The sequence below is a fragment of the Neodiprion fabricii genome, chromosome 2, assembly GCF_021155785.1.
Source record: "Neodiprion fabricii isolate iyNeoFabr1 chromosome 2, iyNeoFabr1.1, whole genome shotgun sequence".
Lineage (NCBI taxonomy): Eukaryota > Metazoa > Arthropoda > Insecta > Hymenoptera > Diprionidae > Neodiprion > Neodiprion fabricii.
Genome location: NC_060240.1, coordinates 36,268,128 through 36,289,677, shown reverse-complemented (window position 1 = coordinate 36,289,677; position 21,550 = coordinate 36,268,128). Strand labels below are relative to the sequence as shown.

The window sequence follows — 21,550 nt, the reverse complement described above, 5'->3', positions numbered from 1 at the left end:
CGCGCGGACGGGATGAGAGAAGAGCCGGAGGGCATCGATCCCGGTACTGTAAACACTAAACAAAGGGAAAGGGATATCTGCTTCGGAGGATGCGGCAGAAAAGGGCTGCAGGTATGATATGATCGGATAAAGGCACAGTTGCACAGCGCAAAGACGTACGTACCTAAGGCACCGGGTTGAAATTATGAATTTGAAAAGTTCCGAAAACGCCAAATTCTCAAGTTTTTTGTCGTGAAACTTGACGTAAAGGAATCAAACTTTGAGGAAACATCAAAGTCTCGAATGGTCCGAAACCCGACGCTCAAAGTTCCGAAAGGACAAAATTCCGACAAGTCAAAGTTCCAAAAGTGAGATAATTTGAAAATCTGAAAAATCGAAACTCCGAATGATCGAAGATTTTTAGTTCTATAAATTTTTGGTTTGGTAAAAAATTTCACCACTTTGATCCTTCTTTGTTTAGGATTTTCGATATTATTACGTCAGGAATCCTGGTCGTTCGGATTTTTGGTCTCTCCGATTTCTTACACCCACTCGTTGAGTGAACTAATATTGCGAGTATATATTTTAATTTTCTGAATTTCACTCTATCGAAACTTTGTTTTTCGGAATTCTACTTTTCGAAACTTTGCTCTATCGTAACTTGAATTTTCGGAATCTGGCATTTCAGAACTTTAAGCCGTCGAGTTTCCGACCATTCGAAACTTTGTTGTTTCGTAAAAGTTTGGATTCTTTACTTCAAGCTTCGCGTCCAAATAATTCGGAATTAGGCGCTTTCAAAACTTTTCAAATTCGGAACTTCGGATTTATCGGCAACTATATTGTAGCCAAGACGCGTACCCGCTATGGACACACTTAAATGCCAGCCTGAGACGATTTCGGCCGATTTAACACTTTGAACGCCCTAGATTTTGATTCCCTTTAATCGATTCAATGAACTGCAGCTCTGAGAAATTATCGAACTTGTGCTTCAAACTGGTCGATGAACATTCGGTAGACGAAATCACTTGGATTTTTTAATTCTGAATCGTGATGAACACATTGTAGTTGAAAACATATTACGCAGCGAGTGAAAGTGTCGATTGTTTGTGGAAATATAACCTAAAGAAACTAGAAACAATGAATTTGGGTACAAATGTAATAATTGCAACTACACAAAAAACTGCTCACATAATAATAATCCAATAATTAGATGCACCTGAAAAGTATGCACCTGTTATCTCATTATTTATGTGATTTTTAAATGAATTCTTCCGCCACGTATTCACGAATAGTTATACATATAATCATTTAACGAGAATTATTTCACAACTATCCGCAAGTAATCTCAAGTGATTAATTGGTCGAAACATTGGAGCGTTAATTAACCGATCAATCTCCGCCAACGGATCGCTTCAAGCACCGTTTTCCTCTGTGCACTTCGATTTTTGTGTTTAAATATTGAAACGCGGTATTAATTTTTGATTTCCGCTCACGCATGACATTTTATTATTACACACGCTTAAGAGGCATTCCATGGGGGACTCTCACCATGGGGGATTTTATTTATTTTTAAATATGGTGTAGAGTGTACAAAAAATCACCCTTTACCAAGTTTTAGATTTTTCGGACCACGGGCTTGATTTTTACGTAGCTCCCAAAAAAACAAAAACCCAATTTTCGCATGAATAGCTCTAATCGATGGGCGTTGAATTATTCGCATGAATTTTTTGTTGAAAAACGAAATTTCAAGACCAAGATGAAAGTAGGCAAGCTTTTAATTTATAAGCTACAGGCGAAAAAAATAATTAAAAAGTGAGAGAAATCGAATTAGATATAAATTGCAAAAATACAAATTTATACTTCATACGTGCTTTCTCACTATTCAATTCCTTGTATCATCTGTAGCTTCTAAACCACAAGCTTCCCCATTTTCACGTTGGTCTCAAAATTTTCATATTTTAACAAAGAGAATTAATGAAAAAAAATCAAAGCCAATCGATTGGGGCTGTTCATTCGAAAATTGGGTTTTCGTATTTTTAGGAGCAGTAAAAATCGACCCAGTGAAACATGTTTTTTTCTTTACACTCTACACAATATTTGAAAATAAAACAAATTGCCGATGGCGAGGCTGAAATGTGGAATGCCTGATATACATACCTGCGTTGCTGCGTAAGTATTGGAGAAAAATAGTTTTCCAAAAATATACCGTAAAATCGTTGTTATACGATCGTGGATGATATATAGTTATAGCTATTGATATCCACATATAACGTATATGTTTATACGTACGTGTACATAACGACTATACGGTGGACTGAGCGCGGGTCAATGTTCCGAAAGGTCAAGTTTCAGACAGCCATCACACCGAATAGTCGAGCTTTACGAGTTATCAAGAAGAGTACCAATATTGTGCTAGTCACGTGTCGATGATAATTTACAAGTGTTTGCCAGAAAATTATACAAGACGCGGTAAAGATTAGGCTGAAGTTGGTATCGTTATCGGGATGATTCACGTTTCGTCAAAATCGTAATAGACCATAATTTTAGAAATCTATGAAACGCGTTAAATCGTAAAAAAACAAAGCGTATTCGTATCTTGAAAAACTTGCCTACATCAAAGTGACTATAAAATTTCTAACTAGTCGACTTTTGCTCGGGTGTTTCGTAACGTTAATTAATGTTACAGTAACCGACAACTTCAGCCTATCAACAAAATGTCTTGCACGCATGACGCATTGATCCCAATTACCAATGACTGCACTTTTCCGAACGATCAGCTGTAATGTAAAGTCTACGATCTAAATGCTCATTCGCATTTGTTGACAAACATTTTTCAGGACGATTGTGATTTTCCTATCGTTGGGAGACCTGAGCAAGCACATTTCTCGCAATATAAAATAAACTACCAGTTAACCTAGATATAAATTCGTATTTCGCAACGACTTGTAAACTGCGCAGATTTGAGTTGTTCCCACTCCGTGCTCTAGCCCTATTAATATTTCGGTTTTGGAGAGGTCTTATGTAACTGGACATTGGTTGGGAAACGGCCAGGAATAATCTTTGAGAAAATTCGCGCCTGCCAAGCCCGAGAAGGTGATTGGAAACGGCCGATGGCCATTGACCCCGCGTATATTATCGGGAGACACGAATACATAGTATCGATAAATTGTGGTGACTTAGAAACATTTTTTTATCATAACACGACTGTATACACAAGATTTCACCAAGTGCTCAGAAAACTATTCGCAAAAGTCAAAGCTGCGGCGGGAATTTTTTTTCTTCGATTGTTTTATCAAAATGTTTTTTTTTTCTAATTTCGTTCGATTTCAGCTTGCCGCTTCGAATTATTATCTTAAATGTTTAAAGGTGATCCTAATTGCGAGGCGTATCGTGATTTCGCCAGTAGGAGATTATACCCAGATTCAATCGTTGCGTTGGGCAAGGCCTGGTGAAATTGGGCAGCTAGCGGATTGGGCGTTTTGGAAAAGGAAATGATAGTCGAGGTTGAGTGTGTTACTCTCTAGGTGACGAAATTCGTTACATTCTACAGAAAAGTAGTTTCGACATTTTACCGGAGTGTCAAATTCTATGCATGTATGTACGCATCGGAGTGTTTCGAAATTTAAAAGAAATCGATTTTCCAATGGGCCAGACCTGAAATAATTAGATTGGATGGAAAAAAAGTTCAGTCAAAGGATGAGCATTATTTTAGGTTGAAAAGGTTTTTGAAATTATGAAGAAACAATTTGTGGCGTTTCAATTATTATTCCTTTTTTGAAAATTACATTCAACCCAAAGATCACGATCTGTAAGATGACGACATATCAAACTGGAAAAATCCAAATTAACTTGATAACCATTTTATGAGTTTGAATTGATAATAAAAAAAAAAGTCATCGGATACACTTTTCAAATATAAAATAAAGACTTGATGCTACAAGTGTGGGTCTTCTTTACGAAGTTAGTTGATATTCTGATTGATGCGAGCAATAAAAAACATTTTTTTTTATTCAGTATTCTTCGTAATTTATAAAAAATGTAAAAAATCGCAAAATCCCTATCTTCCCCTATCTTTGATTCAACTTATAATGCTTCTCTTTTGACAGATTTTTTTTTCTACCTAATTTTTTTATTTTCTAACACCCTAACGTACTACATACATCGAGCTCCTATCGCCTGACAATTTCCTCATCGAATCGCGTCATATTTCCGAAAAGCTAACCGATGGTTTTATACGCCTCTATCTCCCTGTCGAAAATGAGAGAAATTCTGAAATCGTAGAAGCGTTGAACATTCAACAAGTCGTTAGTTCCGATCGGCCATATTTGATGTGACGTGATTTTACTTATTTCATCGTTATTCGTGATAAAAATTATCAGCTATCTACGTTAGCAATTGCTGAGTTAGCGACGTACACTTTTATTCAAACTAAGTTTTAAAAATTTTCCTATTCGGATTCGTACCCCCGTTCTCTCACCATTCGACAAGGAAATTTCCTCGCTTCTGACGTCACGAAATATGTACACACATATATATATATATATATATATATATATATATGATACGGAAAGGGATTATCAGGTAAACACACTGCAAAATGGCTTCGAAATAGTGACGAAGGTTGTTTTAAGCGAAGATAACTACTGTGCCTTAAAGATTATGGAACCGTGACGAAGAGTGACGGTGGGTTGATCCATCCAAAGCCGGAGTGAGCAGAGAAGAGTCGTGTTCGGTGGTAGCCGGAGTCTCAGATTACCGGCAAGCTTCGAAATTCAAAGCCACCGAACGTGGCCAGACAGATTATACATGAAATACTGTATCAGCGGAGACTATAATATGCCCCGAAATAATAATCAAGAGAAGAAACGATAAAACTATGGATAAAAAGATAGAAATTTAACACGCGACGTTGCAGAAACTCGCGGATTGAGTTAATAAACTGAAACAAGAATTTAAAAAACACGCTTACGTTTATTTTTCTCGTTAACCACTCTAAGAAGTCGATTCTTTTCTCCCCACAATACTCGACTGGGTATCTATGTACACATTTCTTCTCTCTCTCAAACACGACACACCGCACAAACCGATTTTTCAACGTGTGTACATGCATACGTAGCTCTATGTATTTGTACAAAGGTGTGATGTGTGCACGGTATCCTGTATATACAAACTTGTAACCCAGACGTTGGTAATAACAGGTCCTAGAGTAAGAAATAGAAGAAGAAGATGAGGAAAAAGAGTAATAAGAAAAAGAAACGGGACGCAGGAAAGTTCAAAGAGGCGAAACGCGATGGGCTTCGAACCTTGAAGGGAATCAGGAATAAGATTAGAAATATCTTGGGTATACCCAAAATATACCTGTAGCGAAGGGTATTAACTAAAACCACCACTGGCGACGTTTTGACCGCGAACCGTTGCTTCGGTGCAGCGTAAAAAGAAATTGGAATTTTGTTATGCGGATGTAGTGACGAAATTTTGCACTGACTCATTGCTGCTGTGAGTGGCTGCGGTGTTACAGGAAAGAAAACAACTTTCCGTCGGATATCCGATAGTGGAAAGTCCGATATTTAGCTTTTTACTTCTCAATCATAACCGCGATCGTTAACGATAAGTGTAAACCGTAAAATTGCTATATTTAAACGGATGATGTGACAACGAAAAAACTTTACCAAGAGATAAGACTATTGTACAAATGAAAAACATCTACAAACTCACAGCATGTTGCTGGAATATTACAATGAAAAAATTCTAGGAGTTTTATTTCGTTTTCTTATGAACTTTTCAGGCCAGGATAAGCTGGTTGGGTGTTAAATCAAGAAATTTATATAGCAGTTTATATACAGAGCGAATTGCTAACGACTGCATGGTTCGTCTGCTAAAATTTAACAGTTTCAAGGTAGCGTATTACAAACGGACAAAATGTCGCAGTATTCTGTAAAAACTCTATCATGTCAACTTTATCAGGGTAAATAAAAATATTTCACAATTTTTCCGGGACTTGAGGAGCAATTTTTGTTTTCCAAAATAATTCCAGGATTCGAGGATATTCAAGGAGCTGTACTAATCGTTAGTTTTTAATGAAACAAACCGAACTGAGCCTACACAAGGTAGACGTAAGATATTTGCCTTATAGACTATCTATCAATCCAAACGGAGATGAATCGAGATTCCACGCGAGGTTTGTACGACGTCGCAGAATAAATTTGGAATCACGAATCTCTCGCTGTTCCAAAATTACCAGACTATTTAAGGAAAATTCGTTTCAACGACGCGTCGGGCCGAATAAAATGGAGGAAGATTTTCTCACCGCGTTGAATTGCAGAGCGTCGGTCACCGAATTTCCTCCGACTTTTGTGTAGTTTCTTTTGGTGGCTGCAGGTCGACAACTCGACCGTTTTCAAACCTGTTTCAGGTTAGTGGACCCAAGGAATCGACTTTCGATACCTCGTTGCATTGTCCGATCGAGCGGCGGTTCTAAATCTGTGACGGTACGTTTTTCCCCTATTGTGCGGGGGCATCGAACACATGCAGGCTCAGAGGCAGACCGACTTATACTGTGGCTCTTCGGTGTTTCGGGAGGGATTTTACCTCCGGAGGACGAGGTCCTTGTCCCGGAACCCGAAGGCAAAGAATTTAGATGCATATCCGTATACCCACGAGCCCAAAGAAATGGAAAATTTCCAGAAAGAGATATACATCTTGCACTAACACCGAACAGATTTCACAGTGGGTACGAAAAAAAGGACCAACGGACTTCGGAGAGGTAAATTTCCATAAAGAAGTATATTTTACACCAACACCGAACAGTCAAGAAAAGGAGGACCAACGGATTTGGAGGAGTATTCTTCACGGAGGCTGTAAAAAGAGGGGATAGGAAGAAGAAAAACATTCCGTCGAGAGACTGCAGAAGTAGAGATGCAATCAAGAATAAGTAATTTGGGATACGTTTGTTTCTTTTTTTCTTCTTCTTCTTATGCTATAAAATATTATCGAAATTATCGGTCGCACTTCGCAAGAAATATTCGGATATTTCCGGTGAGGCTAAAAAATTCGGAGGGTCGATATTTTAATTGGTCGATTTATCGAAATTTCAAACATGGGAAAATACAATAACGAAAATCAAGGTTTCGAACAATTCATCTTTCAAATTAGAATCACGCACATTACGTATTATTACTTGCAATAATTACAAAATAAATTTACTTGACTTGAAAATTAATCGAATGAAATGATTTCACAGCGGTTGTAATGCTTTACAAAAAAAAAAAAAACCACAATATTCTCTGATAAGTCTAGTATTTTCGTTGTTTGTCTCGAAAAAAGTGAATTTCCACACGATTACAACTTTAACCTTGAATAACTTTGGAACGAGTTGAGTTATCGAAAAATTGTAAGAGACCTTTTGCGCAGAGCATTCAATTTCCTACAAAAATGTGTATCGTCTATTTCTGTACATTGCCCTGGTACTCGTGTCAGCTAAAAAATTTAGAATGAAAGCATAATTATTTCAGGCTCAAAGAAGAATTGAAAAGAATAGTCGGTTTTTTTTTTTTTTTAACCATATATATATATATATACCACAGTCACAGTTTTTATTTTGTTAAACCGTAATCATACGGCATATTTAAATGAACAATTTACCATCATCTTTTTGCCGATGAAAAAAACGAAAAAACGAAAACAGAAAACAACGTCAACAACGCGCGAGCATGGAAAGTTTTGGGAAGAAAAAATCGTGTGGAACGCACCTATCTTGATTGAAAAAATTAGGAATAAGAAATTTCATACATGTGAATTCTATTATAACTATATATACACGAATAACGACATTTAGATTTGAAACGTTGTGCGCAGCTACATATTCCCTAGCCTTGACTCGGTCCCGCAATTTTGTTTATACGCAGAGGCATACGCGCGTGCATGCACGCATATGCATATATATGTATACTATTGTATAAATGTATATTATACCTTATGCATGCATATTCCGCGAGTACGTAAGCGCGGGTTGGCTGGCGATTACCTCATCGCGGTATTAAACGCATGCTGCCGAGGGGGGATGATTACCTACGACGCTTGCCGTCCATTACAGCCATTCTCCGCGTCTATGTACGCATGTAGAGCACATTAGGAACACTGCCACCTAATCTCAGTCGACGATGTATGAGTTAATGCCGTTTGAAGATGCAGGAAGCTGCCGCGTAAGCATTTAGCCGCGTACACGTGCATCATGTACGGCTATACCTACTACGTTGTACAACGTTATACGTGGCGTAATACGTGCAACGTAGAAGCAGCCTGAACGTGTGCATTTTGCCTAGTGCATAGTGTGCATCCAATATATACGTACGTTAATATGACGCAAGGTATACGTGTGTATGTGTGTGACAATATGTCGTAGATACGCGATCGCGTTACAATTCCGCAATTACGATTGGATAACGCGAGGCGACGTTGAGTATTTTACGAAGACGAGCCTCTTTGTTGCATCACGTTGCGTCGTCCGCTGTTTGAAGTAAATCGGCGAAAGCAAAATTTAAATCGTGTGCAAATAAAAATGTGGGGAAAAGCGGATATTCCGAATGAAGGTGAATATGAGGCTGAAGTTAGTAACGTTAGAGAAAATCATCACTGAACAATTTTAGAATGACTTTCAAGAAGTTGGCTTTGCAAAATGTGAGTCTATTTTATTTGACACGGTTTACTAAAATTCAGAAATTCCTGAAGTTGCGAAGTAACGATTCTTCTTTAAGATGCACTGGATAATCAACGACCGATCAGACCGAGGGATTTGTAAATCACTGTCGAAATGGCGTATATGACAGATCTCCGTTTGATAAAAGTCTCTATTGTTACATTTACTTCAAAAATTGCCTTGCGATAATTGCCAAGCGCATCCCAAATATTTTCAAATTTCCTCATTGTTTTCAAGAATCCCTAGAAATGTTAAAAAATATCGGAAAATTTGTCAAAATCTTTCTGTAATATCTCCAAACATCCAATATTACCTGTCCATTGTACTCTAAAACTCCCGTTCGATACCCCGTCAGATAAGACGTTCCGCTTGCACGAGGCTAAAGTTATTAACGTTAATGTATCATTAAACGTTGAAACAAAAATTACTATTTTGCACCTTTAGAATACCTGAAGAAGTTGAATTTACAAAATCCGATTTTGTTGCTGCTGTATCAACAGTTTACTAAATATCAAGTCCAAAGATGCATCTACATTATATACATTTGCTTCCTTGTAAATTTTACCGGAACAATCATAATTCGCTACCGCATAATAATCATTCTGCGGCTCGTTACGATATATAGGTCATTCTGCAGCGGCGAACAAACCGTGCTGCATATTTCGAATTCGAATTCTCACGCTCCGCACCGCTAGATGCATCTGCGTACAGGAATCTGTTGGGCTAGGCGTATAACGCGATCATGCACGCTCAAGTTGGTGTATAATATACCTACAAGGTTCTCCTCCTCCTCCTCCTACGAGGCCCTGGCACGGACGAAAAGTTCATGACGCGATACTTAAGTTACATGCGTACATACATCTCTTGGTCGTACATATACACCTGGGAAACGTAGGTATGTACATACGTACGATCTTACGTGTATCAAATAAGGCGGATAACAAGTTTCGAGACGAGAGGACGGACGGATCTAAAAAGAGAGAGAGAGAGAGAGAGAGAGAGAGAGAGAAGCGAGATGAGATCATCGCTATGAGATGCGGCTTACTTGCGGTGCTAAAAAAATATCCAACGACCATTGCGTACATAGTGCAGTTTATTTATATATACATACTGTATCGTACGAATTGTGATTCTTTTTTTGTCCATTCAAACAGCGGTAGGTTTTTCATTCTACCGCTCAGCAACAGCTTAATTGCCAGAAAAGACGAGAAGAGAGACCGAAGGAAAATATTCTCTACGATTTTTTATTTTCATATTTTCATTTTCCACCCCGGATAACCCCCCACTAATCTCGTTGTCCGCCCGACGCTTTACACACACGTAGTTACGTGCGACGCATACGATACGTCTAAGCAACAGCTGTTATTTACTGTAGAGACCGCGACCAATAGAATCCGTCGGGCAAAGCTCGACCGATCTGCGCACCAACTCTCACGGTTCGTCTATTTACTGCAATGTGTTTGTTTGCCTTCGCCGTCCGTCGGTAGATAAAAGGAGAAAAGAAGGAGAAGCGCTTGTTGATAAGCGAAAATGACTTTCCCTTTAGTCGGTGTGCAAACCTACGGTCAGCGCACAAGCGCGGTAAACTCCGTAGTTCGTTTGACATTTTTCATATTTCAATGTGTATTCGCAACTTTTTGAAAACTGCCTCGAAAAAGAAGCCACCGATATAACGTAAAAATTTGTGTGACTGTAAAATTTTTCGAAATAGGTATGTATGGTACGCGATTGCGTTCGTTCGAAAAATTTTTTCTACCAAATCGTGCAAGCAACGTAACGCTCCGCAACGGAATATGAAAGTTACATAATTGTTAGGTTGCGTCGCCGTCATCTGAGCGCCTGCGTCAGCTGACGGGAGTTGTTGTACCTATAACGTACGTAGACGGGATTCATATATCGCAGTGGCAGCACAACACGTGGAAGTTGGTAACGTTACTCTAACCATTTTAGTTCACGAGTTTAGAATTGTTTGATATTCGGAAAATCGTCATAAAACAAGACACACTCATATTTTGATATATAACAATAAGCTTCTTCGAGGGGATTGAAAATTGAAAAATAGTGAATCGATGTCCAATGCTTTGTTACGATAACGTTACAAACTTCAACCTCGTGCGGTAGCAGCACCCAAGTTTCGAAAAACTGTACTCTCTCCTCCCAGGTACGCGCAGAGGAAGCGAATATCCGCACGTAGAGGAGAATAATGATGATTCCATCGTCGATTACTGTAAGCTTTAATGCTCTAACTACGATTAACGATGATAATACCAACGTCGAGACGCGTTGACGCCTTTTTACAGGAACAGCTGCGGGTGACGTGCAAATTGGTGTAGATAGGATATTACGAGAGGAAAAGAAATTTTCTTTACCTGTAGTGACTTTTGCGGATTATCGAGGAAAATTAACGACCAAACAGCGACTGCAGTAATAAAATTAAACTCGTAAACTGCGTAAACTTTGGCTATGAAAGAAAGTCAATCTCCCCGGATTTATGTAAGACTGTATTATTTTTCAATAGGACACACCCCCCCCCCTCCTAGACCCAATGAATTTTACAGTTAATTCTGCAGCCATTAAAACGTGGAGTGATTTTTACCGTAGTTTCCGGGAAAATTGACCATAACGAACGCTTCTTGAGGATGTTTTGTGTTTGAAATCGCGAGCAGAAACGTACCCCACGTCATAGCGAGAAGAAGCATATTCGGTCGTTAGGGAGACACGGTTCGTTTGGTCGTTTGTCGTCTCTCGCACAAGAGACGTACGTACCTATGTATGTACATATCAACATGTGCGTATAATTCCGTTCCTGACCGCAGACTTGCTCTCTTTCTATCTCTACCTCCGTATCTCTCCGGGTCTCCCGTAATTGCGGCTATACACCGGCATTCGAGGCCCCCTCGGTGTATATCTTTTTCCTTCTTTGCCACGGTCACGAACGGCTTAACTGCCCAGAAACAAAGAAGACCTGAGACTAGATGTCTTGGCTGACATCCGCCTCCCCGTTGCATGCACGAAAGCCAGCTATTGCGTATACGGTGCACGAGTGGAACTAACTGCTTCGAGGAAACTAGGAGGGTGGTGGTAAAATTGTTGAAAGATGAAAAACAATGTAGAATTATTAGAAAAGTAAACACTTGGTGTATAGAATTTAAAAAATGGTGAAGGTCGAAGTATGGAGAAGTAAAATATTAGAAAGGTCAGAACATTGAATGCCAATGCCAAACTAGAATCGTCGGGATTCCTCTCTATAATATAGAATTGTATACAGATTCTCGAGTTTTCTGTACCTTTCTCCATTTTCTCTTTCTGTATTTCGATTTGCTACGTTTTCAATTTTCTGGACTTGAACGTTCCACGCTTTTAAATTCTACGAATGAGACTTTCGCGTCTGCGAAAATTCGATATTCTTTTCCTTCTATCAATTAGCAATTCCAGTTTTGTACTCCTACCCAACAAGAAATGTAAATAGAGTTAAGAATCTTCAAATATCGAAGTCGATGTACCCCAAATGTAAAAATACTTGAGTACATTTTCATTTGACACAGAAGTAAAGAAGTTGCATGAATTCTACGAATTTTCTATTACGATTTCGTAGAATTCACGCAATTTTTCTATTTCTGCGTCAAATGAAAATTCTTTGAAATGTTTTTCTTCAGAATTGCGTATATAATGGATCTGTTAAGCCCTATTTCACGTTTCGGATACGTGGACTTCGATATTCTCGAAATCGATCAGGGTACCTCCTTAAATAGCAGAGGAATCGAAAAAGAGGAATCGCTTCGTTATTGAAACGCGCACGGACTGGCAACCGCAGTTAATATCTACATCATTTACCTCGATAACGTTACGTGACACGGTTATGGTTTACATACGGGATTAGAAATTTTCGGTAGGGATTAATGACATGTCCGAATGACGTCACCGTACCGTAACGTAACGTTACAAGGAATGGCGAGTATCGGGATGCGGAGAAGTACGTACATACATCCATGGACACAAAAGACGCATTGTCTGTCAATCAAAGGCCGAGGCTCAGCGTCGTAGAGCGAACAGTAATGGTGCCAACGGAGTCAATCGTGCGTTTTTGTTGCAGTCATCACCAGGTACACACAAAGGATTCCGGTTTTGAGGATGGCTGCATAGCCTCGCTCGGCGTTCTCGGTGTACGCACGCACACACGTCGGCATGCTTATCCGTAAGGTTTCGAAAGTGTGCGCGGCGCGCACACAAAAATACACTTGCTTACCGAGAACACCACGGCCAAGTTTACGTGTGTTTTTCCACCCAGGACCTGAACGCATACCCTCAGGGGTGTAGTACAAAAATACATGCGAAGGGCCACGGGCCATCTAAGCTTGATGAAACAAAGGACCTTTGCTCGGGCCTTTGTATCCCGGACTTTGAGGGTCCGGGTACCTGGCACGTTGTGTCAGGCTCCTTTTCAAGGCGATTTTAAATTCCGACGACTGTAACGTGTTTTTTTTTTCGAGAAGATTTATTAAACAGATCGAGATACGAGCGCGTTTACGGTAATTCAATCACATACCTCTGTATCGCAGGTGCCAGACGTCGATGAAGAACGGTTGGAACGTAAATGAAAACCTTGGAGTCAGCTGATTGCTCGCTTGATTCACACTTGCACGCGGAATGAGTATTAACGATGACGAAAACAAAGTGGTTTGTTGCGTGATACGCGGCGTGACGATTACCTCTATAGGAATTAATGCAGGCGAGATGAGGAACAACGTCTCTTACACTCCGCACAACACAAGGGTCACTAAAAAAAAAATCGTATCTTATTGCATCTGTGTACGATTTTCAACTCCGATCGATCGGTCTCGGATATCGTGAATCACGGCTCGTCAAACGAGGGCGACGATTTCGTTACTTCCTGAATACAGACTTTATCGATTACTTTCGGCAGGAATCATCGATCGCAGAACGATTTGGATGATCCTCGGTTATTTCCCTGCTGATTGACGAATGGTATATCAATCGTCGAATATCTCCGGCATTTCGTTATCTTTTATTATTTCGTCAGCCCGACGGTGAGGATGATCCGTGACGATGATCGGGATTGTTCGATTGTTGATTAGTGACGCGTTGCGTTGCGCCAGGCGACCGACCCTTCGCTCTGCCAGCAAACAGCTGACTGGAATCAGAGTTTCAGCCGCGCTCAGCTGCGGCCTGCATCTCGGCACATGTCGGGGCCTTTCATGCTCGTTCGCCTCGCGGCGTTGGTTGACGTTGCCATGGCAACCCTGCCCATCCGGCCTTATCACCGCCCTCGAACATCTCCCCGAGGGATGCACACTCTCGTTAGTATACCTGTCCCAAGGATCCTACGTCTTGCCGCACTGGACAGGCCTTTGTCAAGGTTTCTGTGGCCTTGGAGTTCGTCCCTCTTCCAAATCTTCCATGTCTAAGGTTCATCCGTTATTCATCACCTTGTTGTTATTGTTACAGCGGATGTCAGGGAGAAGATGGCAGGGATTCGCGAGAGCCCTGGCAGCATTCGTCAAATCCTCCAGGACGGTTCAAATAGGAGGAGCTGGTCGGTAGAACGCTTGTGCGATACTGGAATAACGAGATGACCGATTGAATATTTTACTGACTATGCGTTGTTTCAGGAGCGGCAGTCGTAACGACAGGCTATATTTTCCTCGACCCAAAGGAAAAGAGGGTGTTCAAATCGTTGATTGGAAGTTCAGTAAGATTCGCTCGCTCGCTTGCGATCGGTTTGGTAATATCAGCTGATTATTGGGTAGCGCCGTTGATGGGAGACGAGGAGAAGGAGATTCATGAAAGATCTGCTCGGCGTATTGTCGACGGCTGTCTGAGCAATGGAGGGCTTTACGTCAAGTTGGGTCAAGGACTCGCTGCCCTTAATCACATATTGCCCAGGGAGTATGTGCGGACGCTCACCGTGCTACAGGTAACTTTGGCGATCGATATGTACCGGATTATAAACTATAAATGAAAGTCGACGACGTGGATGTGTTGTTTGTTTTGAAGGACAAATGCCTCACGAGAGAAGCGGACGAGGTTGACCAGGTCTTCCTAGAGGATTTTGGATCAAAGCCAAAAGAAATTTTCAAGGAATTCAACGAGGAACCGATCGCCGCAGCGAGCCTTGCCCAAGTATGAGGAAATATTTGCACTCTGCTATTTTACGCAATTCAGAATTGAAATATTGTAATTTTCACCAGATGTAACCCGTAGGTCTTCAAAGGGGTGACTCATTCTGGAGAAACTGTCGCCGTTAAAGTACAGTACATCGATTTGCAAGACCGTTTCGAATCCGATATCAAAACGATAGAGTTTCTCCTCAAGATTGTTTCGATAATTCATCCAAAGTTTGATTTTCACTGGGTATTACAGGTAGGCAACTTTGCTTTTGTCCGAAAGGCCTATCGAGCACTTTTCAAATGGTTGACTTTTAAATTCAGGAATTGAAAGAAACGCTGGCTCAAGAGTTGAACTTTATTACGGAAGGAAAGAATTCTGAAAGGTGCGCTAACGATTTAAAGGCTCATAAAGAAGTTCATGTGCCCAAAGTTTATTGGAACTGTTGCACAAAGGTAATCTTTATCAATGTCACGCTACCGTCAATAATTTCTCTTTTGCATGAACAAATGTATTTCACAAACATTTTTTCCCCAGAGAATTTTAACCACCGAATGGATAGATGGCTGCAAAATAAATGATACAGCCTGTCTGAAGCGGCAAGGATTTGACCTGGCCGATGTAGATAAAAAATTATTTGCTATTATGGCTGAGCAGATTTTTCATACCGGTTTTATCCATGCCGACCCACATCCTGGCAACGGTAAGCTAACCTGTGGTTTCTCCCCAATAACGTCTATTGGCGCACATGGAACCAGAATTACGAACGATTTTTTTTATTTTACTTCAGTTCTCGTGAGGAAGGGTGCAGATGGCAAAGCTCAGTTGGTCTTACTAGACCACGGTTTGTACGAGGTTCTACCGGACAATATTAGACATACTTTGTGCAATTTTTGGGAATCCATAGTACTGAGGAGATACAGTAGCATGAAGAAATACGCGCTGGAACTGAACGTTAACGGTAATCAACAAAATCGTGCAAATTATTTACCAAAGTTCTCATAGCGCGTGACCGCTGGCAAAGTAATCAATTTCCCCACTGTTGCAGATTACATATTGCTCGCCGAAATGATAACTCAATCGCCAATAACTCTGCCAGGGGTCAGCAGAAAACAAGGAAACATGAGCATGGACGAGTACATGCAGCTGCAAGCTAAAGAGAGATTCGATAAAGTCTTGGCTGCATTGAGGGCAATGCCTAGTAGCTTGATGCTGGTGATAAGGTGAATTCTCATTTACACGCTTGACTATCGATTGAAATTCTCACGATCTCTGCGTTTCGTTTTGTAGTATGTTATGTAGAACGGCGTTCATGCATTTCAGAAATTTGAATACTGTTCGAGCTATTGCACGTGAACATGGTGATCCAGTAAACAGATATCGAGCATTGGCTAGGCTAGCCGTGTCTGGCAAACACAGAACAACCAATCAGAAGTTGTGGAAAAGAATATCGGGGACAGCGAGTTCGATTTGGTTTGAAACGAGATTGTGGTAAGAGAAGATCAATACATTTTTTAATCCATCTTTGCACAATGCACCTATTTTACGTCAATATGGTTATATTTGTCCCGTTTCAGGACTCAAAGTTTTCGACTGTGGCTTATCAGTGTTTACGTAAGAATTCTGCGAACAATGGGCTACGACATTCAAAGAGCAATTGACAATGTAATTTACTAGCTGCGATATGTGGAAGAAGTATGTAATTGGTCTATTAAACCAATTACCAGATGGAGCGACGCGGTGACGTGAGAAGATTGCGAATGAAAAAGACTTGCGACGAAACAACCCACGCAGCTTTGCAAATTTTTAACAGTTGAAGACATGTATTGGCACGTTTTTAAAAATGGTCTATTGGTATACAGAAATGTTTTCAACTACAAAAATAGGTATTATCGGTGAACAGTATATAGGTAATTATGTATTGATAATGTATATAAATATTTATCCGTTTTTTTCTGAAAGAACATCTGTTAATTTCATTCACTTCGAATGTAAGTCAATATTACGCGAGTATCCAAATATTTGTACAAATAAACGTACCACGTGATGGGCAAAACTTTATAGGTATAGAACAGACTTGTAACATATTGAAACATGGACTGACAGGTAAATTTACAGTATCAAAGATGTGCCTTGTAGACAGTTGGGTAATAAAGTTTGTTTTCGTCATTGAGTAAATCGTATCCTCGTAAAGAGAGCTAGGCTTTCACGGGGCTTTGCGGGTCAGAAGAATTGAATTGCAAGCTAACGATGTGTCTGAGAAAAACCGGCCAGTATGCGTTCTGCAGTACCGACTAATATCCTGTCAGGAATATCACGTCTCATTCCATTACTGGTATTTTATGGCACTGGCTGCGAGTAAAATATATTTAAAAAGCTGAAATCCAATGGCAATTGCGAATCTTAAACTCTTGCGACTCACTTATGCTGTATCGTAACACATTGTTTGTTTAAACTTCGACATCTGATGTGTATCCACTTCGAAATCAACGAATAAACAGAAATAAATTTTATACTTATGTAGGCGTCGCTAAATAAATGTTATATTCTTCTGAAAGTCATTGAAAAATTTATACATACTTTGTTCGAAATCACTGGTTAAGTTGACGATCTTTGCGACGACATCATTGATGGTTCCGCTTACGGACAACACGAACGATCACTGTTTACCGCGACAATTTTACGCACGCAAATTGGAGTGAACTGCACTTTGAAATGTACTGGGTTTTGCAATATTCAACGAGACTTCATTTTAACTCGAGAACCTGGTACAGGGAATCTAGAGTTGGGTAAAAAAATGTATAACTTTACCTTACTTCAGGTCACAACGAATGAAAATTGAATCGGCAGACTTCATTAGCTGAAGCGCTTCGCGGTATCAATTGACAGATTATACGCCGCGTAAATTCCCCATCACGCAAAGGATCAAATATACGGGCCGAAATATCCTTGCAAACTTTTTTCATTTTAACAAGGACTGAATATCAACGATGCGAATAGCACGCAAAGTTTCGGCGGTTAAACTGGAGGTAAACTTTCAAGATGGTGGCGTCTCGACGATTTACCGATTGGCGATTGTTTATACATACAGAGACGCCACCACTCACTTTCGCAGAATCACGTCAACGAAAAATTGACGATTAGTATGAAAATGGTTCTGGATCTATGTTCAGTACAATACATTTATGGCATGAAATAAATAAATATGAATATATTCTACTTTTGTCCAATCAACTCGTACAATGTATTTGTAAATATTTACTCACAACTGTCATTTTAGCGGTGGAAAATTTCCATACTGGTTACTTATATCGCCATGCACTCGATATCATGTAGTGACAATGTAATTATGGCATGATTGTCGCGTACATTTAACCTGACCCGAAGCCTGATCGCTGCTTACGTTGCACTGTTCGGATATTTTGAATTTGAACTTAGACATGATAAATTAATAAATTCAAGTTTCAGAAACATTTATGAGAATATTCAACGTAGATGATTTTGAGATGAATTTATTGGCTAGTAAATACAGATGTGTACATTACCTATAAGAAACGAACGTGAACACTTCATGACATCAATTTAATTCATCTGATTATATATTGCAACTGTTGGAAATTGATTTAGTATAATATTTCTTAGCATTACTTTTACGAATTGCAGTTTGAACAGCGTTTTATTTAAAACCTTGATTATTATTATTATTATTGTAGTAAGGCTATGTACAAGGTGACAAAAGGTACAGTACATAACATACACTCTTTACATTTACGTACGCGGTAAAATTATTGTAAAAGTTCGATTTAGCAGCTCTTTGTATGTATTGAATGTTTTATTTAACTTTTTTTCTATTGAGAATAATAACGTACGTGATAATTTTGGGTTTGTGTTTTCTTTCGCGCTCATTATCACCATAAGTGTGTCTAAGTCGTTTTTGCTCTGATAGCCGCACGCTTTCCAGTCACAGCCTGAAAGCAAAAAACAAATGTCAATACCAACTGTTGTATATTGTCCAGTAGATGGAACGAAAAATTTGTTCATAAATTACCTGGAAACCAGATTTGATGCTAGCGACGGAGCACCTAGACCCACACGATTCACACTGAAGGAAGAATAGCCGAGTATCTTTCTGCAATATGGTGTCAGGGGAGCGACACGTGTGACACGTAACATACTCCTTGATGTATCTCCTTAGTACATTCTCTATCTGCTTTTGCTGGAAGCGACCCTTGATAATAAGCTGACTATTTCCATCAACAGATCCACTGGTTCCCAGTTCAGCCAGTAGGAAGTCCAGTAAGTGCTTCGGCTGTCTGTGCAGTGTTTTACAAATCTGGGAAAGATAATAAAGGGTCCGTTTAATTTTTCAGACAAAAGGGTATTCTGCAGCTATGGCAAATTGTAATTCATTGGTGAGGGCTTCAGGTTTGAATATTTTGCGAGAATATACTTACAATCTATGAAAAAATGAAAGAAGGAAAAAAAAAGTCACTTCGTTTCAAATTTTCGCAAGTAGGGTATTGACATATTGATTATTCCCATGCATTTAGTTTTAAAACTGTTACATCAAAAAGTTAAACAATTCAATACCTCAGTAAAGTTTGCAAAAGAAGTTTTCTTGGTGCCGATTCGTACGACTTGCGGGGGCCTCATGACAAACTTTTGCTTCTTTCCAGCCACCATGTCAGGATTTTTCTCTCTCATTATTTCAAATACTCTGGCTAGTAGCTCATCATATGTGTAATCTCTGTCTGAACCAAGCCACGACGTGGTGTCCTCGACTGGTACAATGGAAAAGAGTCATCAAAATGTGACTAAAGTGGTAACAAATTTCTTAATAGCATTACCATGAGAAAGAAAATATAAATTTAATACTTCCCTATTTTGGTTTACTACTTTGTAGCAAGTACAAACGTGACACGAAAAGGTAAATATTAAACTAAACAGCGAAAGTAGAATTGTGACACAAACGGCTAAGAAAGCATAAAAACAAGCATTTTAGTGCAAAAACAAATACTAGTCGTTATCTAGTCGACCAACGTGTCTTACCAGTTTCTACACTTCGCTCAGATTCAGTGAAGCATGTTAACAGATAGAATACACGATAAGCAACTCGTAGCAAAACAGTTTTTTCAGAGTTTAGTATCAATACTTACCATTTTCCCTATCTTCTGCTTCCTTCTTTTCCTCTTCAGCTACCAGGTTATCAAGAATGTTCTTCCTTTTCTTCTTCTTTTTGCCCGAGAACTCCATATCCAGGTCAAAGTTACTTTCCGCAGGCCCATCTTCACCGATTGGCTCTGCGCCATCCTTAAGATAATAGGGTAAGTATTCAAAATGTCAAATCACTTCACCAAATGAATCTGCGATCCTGAAGTCACTCAAGAAATCGCAGCTATGTCTTTCGAGATGTATTTCTTGTGATATGTTTTTATATCTTTAAATCATGTTCCATAAAAACAGCGAACACAAGAATTCAACAATTATAGACTTTCATTTCATCGCTATAATAAAATTCATATAACTTTCAAATCATTCGGCACGTAACACCTACTTCCTTCTTGCTTTCTGGGAGAGCCATATCGAGTTCATCTAGATTGAATGCCTTCTTCTTTTTTTTCTTTTTTTTACCAAAATTTTCTAGATCAAGGCCTTCGTCGTCATCTATCGCTCCCGATTCTGGCTCTTGATTTTCCTTATCACCGATGCCCTCGGTGGCTTCACCACCGCTGCCGCCCTCAGCCATTGCAGCATCGAGATCGAAAGTAGTCTTCTTCTTTTTTTTCTTCTTTATTTTCATAGTAGGATCAAAGATCTGAAAAATTTAAGTTTCATTAACTATCGGTCCTATCTATATAGTGAAAATCACAGGGGAAACGAATCTATAAAATCATACTGTTATTGAGAAAAATATAAGTACCGTCGACAATGAATAAATTTAAGCATATTTTTAGCTTGAGAAGCATGGATTGTCCTATGAATTATTATCGGTATAAAGTATTACGCAGGAAAAAAATGAATGTATGATACATCATGCAATACGCAAGAAGGGTGTTTATAGTTCTATTTTATCGCTTTATCCAAATTATCACGGATATCAAGAATGATTGTTGTAACTCAGACCACAGCCACACAGATCACGTGGACGCATGGAAATCTGCCTGATAATCCGTGATACGTTGCTACGGGATTGAGGTTGTGTTTGCGATGTATTATTAAAAAATTTCTGATTCGAGTCATGTAAACTGGACGTAAAGCCAAGCAATATTCGCCACATTCGGGGGAATAAATGGCTACAGAAGCGTGTAATATATGAAAAATGCGTAAATGGGAACACGTTGTGCCATTCAATCTGTGCACTGTTAGTGAACCTTATCCAGTCACAAATATTGGTTCATTAAATACATACCGAATCCTCTTCGGTCATGTTGATAAGAAACAGAGAACTTTTCTTTTTGTACGTAATTTGGTTATTTCGAGAATATATTTAACTGGTTTGTCGGAAGAATGAAAAATACTTTCTGACGTCTATTGCATCAGAATATTCTCTCGGTGCCACATGCAGGTACAAGAGATCAATCGGCGAATCAAAGCACGGAAAATAGCAATACGGTGGGAAGCGAAAGCACCCGATTGGTAGAAAGCTCCATCAAAATCCGGTGTCTGACCGACAGCTGCTGCCACGTGCTGAGGGAGCGACAAGTCCGTGAAGCTCTGACGGCTCATCAGAGTGAAGTTCAGGCACGCCTA

General features: G+C 39.5%; 3 protein-coding genes across 12 annotated transcripts in view; 1 reads left to right on the top strand and 2 right to left on the bottom strand.

The window, feature by feature from the left end:
• Window positions 1–13,353, bottom strand: part of LOC124174911 (tumor protein p53-inducible nuclear protein 2) — a 56,903-nt gene extending 43,550 nt beyond the window's left edge. Inside the window, exon 1 of the mRNA XM_046554551.1 lies at window positions 13,221–13,353. The gene's annotated coding sequence lies outside the window, so the exon portion shown is untranslated. The remainder of the gene's footprint in view (window positions 1–13,220) is intronic.
• The window catches only part of LOC124174900 (uncharacterized aarF domain-containing protein kinase 5), a 67,819-nt gene extending 50,506 nt beyond the window's left edge, over window positions 1–17,313 (top strand). Inside the window, exons 1-12 of one of the 9 annotated variants that reach the window (XM_046554529.1) lie at window positions 10,193–10,385; window positions 10,490–10,596; window positions 14,141–14,228; window positions 14,305–14,609; window positions 14,690–14,815; window positions 14,897–15,055; window positions 15,124–15,255; window positions 15,338–15,503; window positions 15,591–15,761; window positions 15,849–16,023; window positions 16,124–16,291; window positions 16,378–17,313. In XM_046554529.1, the coding sequence (XP_046410485.1) occupies window positions 14,144–14,228; window positions 14,305–14,609; window positions 14,690–14,815; window positions 14,897–15,055; window positions 15,124–15,255; window positions 15,338–15,503; window positions 15,591–15,761; window positions 15,849–16,023; window positions 16,124–16,291; window positions 16,378–16,477 (1,587 nt within the window). In that variant the 5' untranslated portion in view covers window positions 10,193–10,385; window positions 10,490–10,596; window positions 14,141–14,143 and the 3' untranslated portion in view covers window positions 16,478–17,313. Of the gene's footprint in view, window positions 1–8,348; window positions 8,568–8,598; window positions 8,656–10,192; window positions 10,386–10,489; window positions 10,601–10,704; window positions 10,902–13,831; window positions 14,052–14,140; window positions 14,229–14,304; window positions 14,610–14,689; window positions 14,816–14,896; window positions 15,056–15,123; window positions 15,256–15,337; window positions 15,504–15,590; window positions 15,762–15,848; window positions 16,024–16,123; window positions 16,292–16,377 lie in introns of those variants that run through there. The other 8 variants (XM_046554531.1, XM_046554525.1, XM_046554527.1 and 5 more) reach the window with 8 other exon arrangements.
• A 983-nt stretch (window positions 17,314–18,296) lies between these two features.
• LOC124174906 (eukaryotic translation initiation factor 2 subunit 2) lies at window positions 18,297–21,382 on the bottom strand. 2 transcript variants are annotated; one of them, XM_046554540.1, is made up of 7 exons: window positions 21,210–21,382; window positions 20,355–20,615; window positions 19,957–20,110; window positions 19,850–19,882; window positions 19,391–19,581; window positions 18,849–19,133; window positions 18,297–18,768 (listed from the first exon to the last, which is right to left on the bottom strand). In XM_046554540.1, exons 1-7 carry the CDS (start codon window positions 21,225–21,227, stop codon window positions 18,724–18,726), a joined length of 987 nt encoding a protein of 328 aa, XP_046410496.1. In that variant the 5' UTR covers window positions 21,228–21,382; the 3' UTR covers window positions 18,297–18,723. The 2 variants fall into 2 exon arrangements, with proteins under 2 accessions (XP_046410496.1, XP_046410497.1); XM_046554541.1 differs by lacking the exon at window positions 19,850–19,882 and having other exon boundaries at window positions 21,210–21,379.
• Window positions 21,383–21,550: the final 168 nt, after the last annotated feature.

What these genes read in the sequence shown, in the direction of transcription:
- LOC124174906 (XM_046554540.1), bottom strand. An exon ending in AGCAGAAGATAGGGAAAATG is followed by an intron (nt 19,883 to 19,956) that starts GTAAGTATTGAT and finishes ATCTGTTAACAT; the next exon opens with GCTTCACTGAATCTGAGCGA. An exon ending in GCATCAAATCTGGTTTCCAG is followed by an intron (nt 18,769 to 18,848) that starts GTAATTTATGAA and finishes TTTTGCTTTCAG; the next exon opens with GCTGTGACTGGAAAGCGTGC.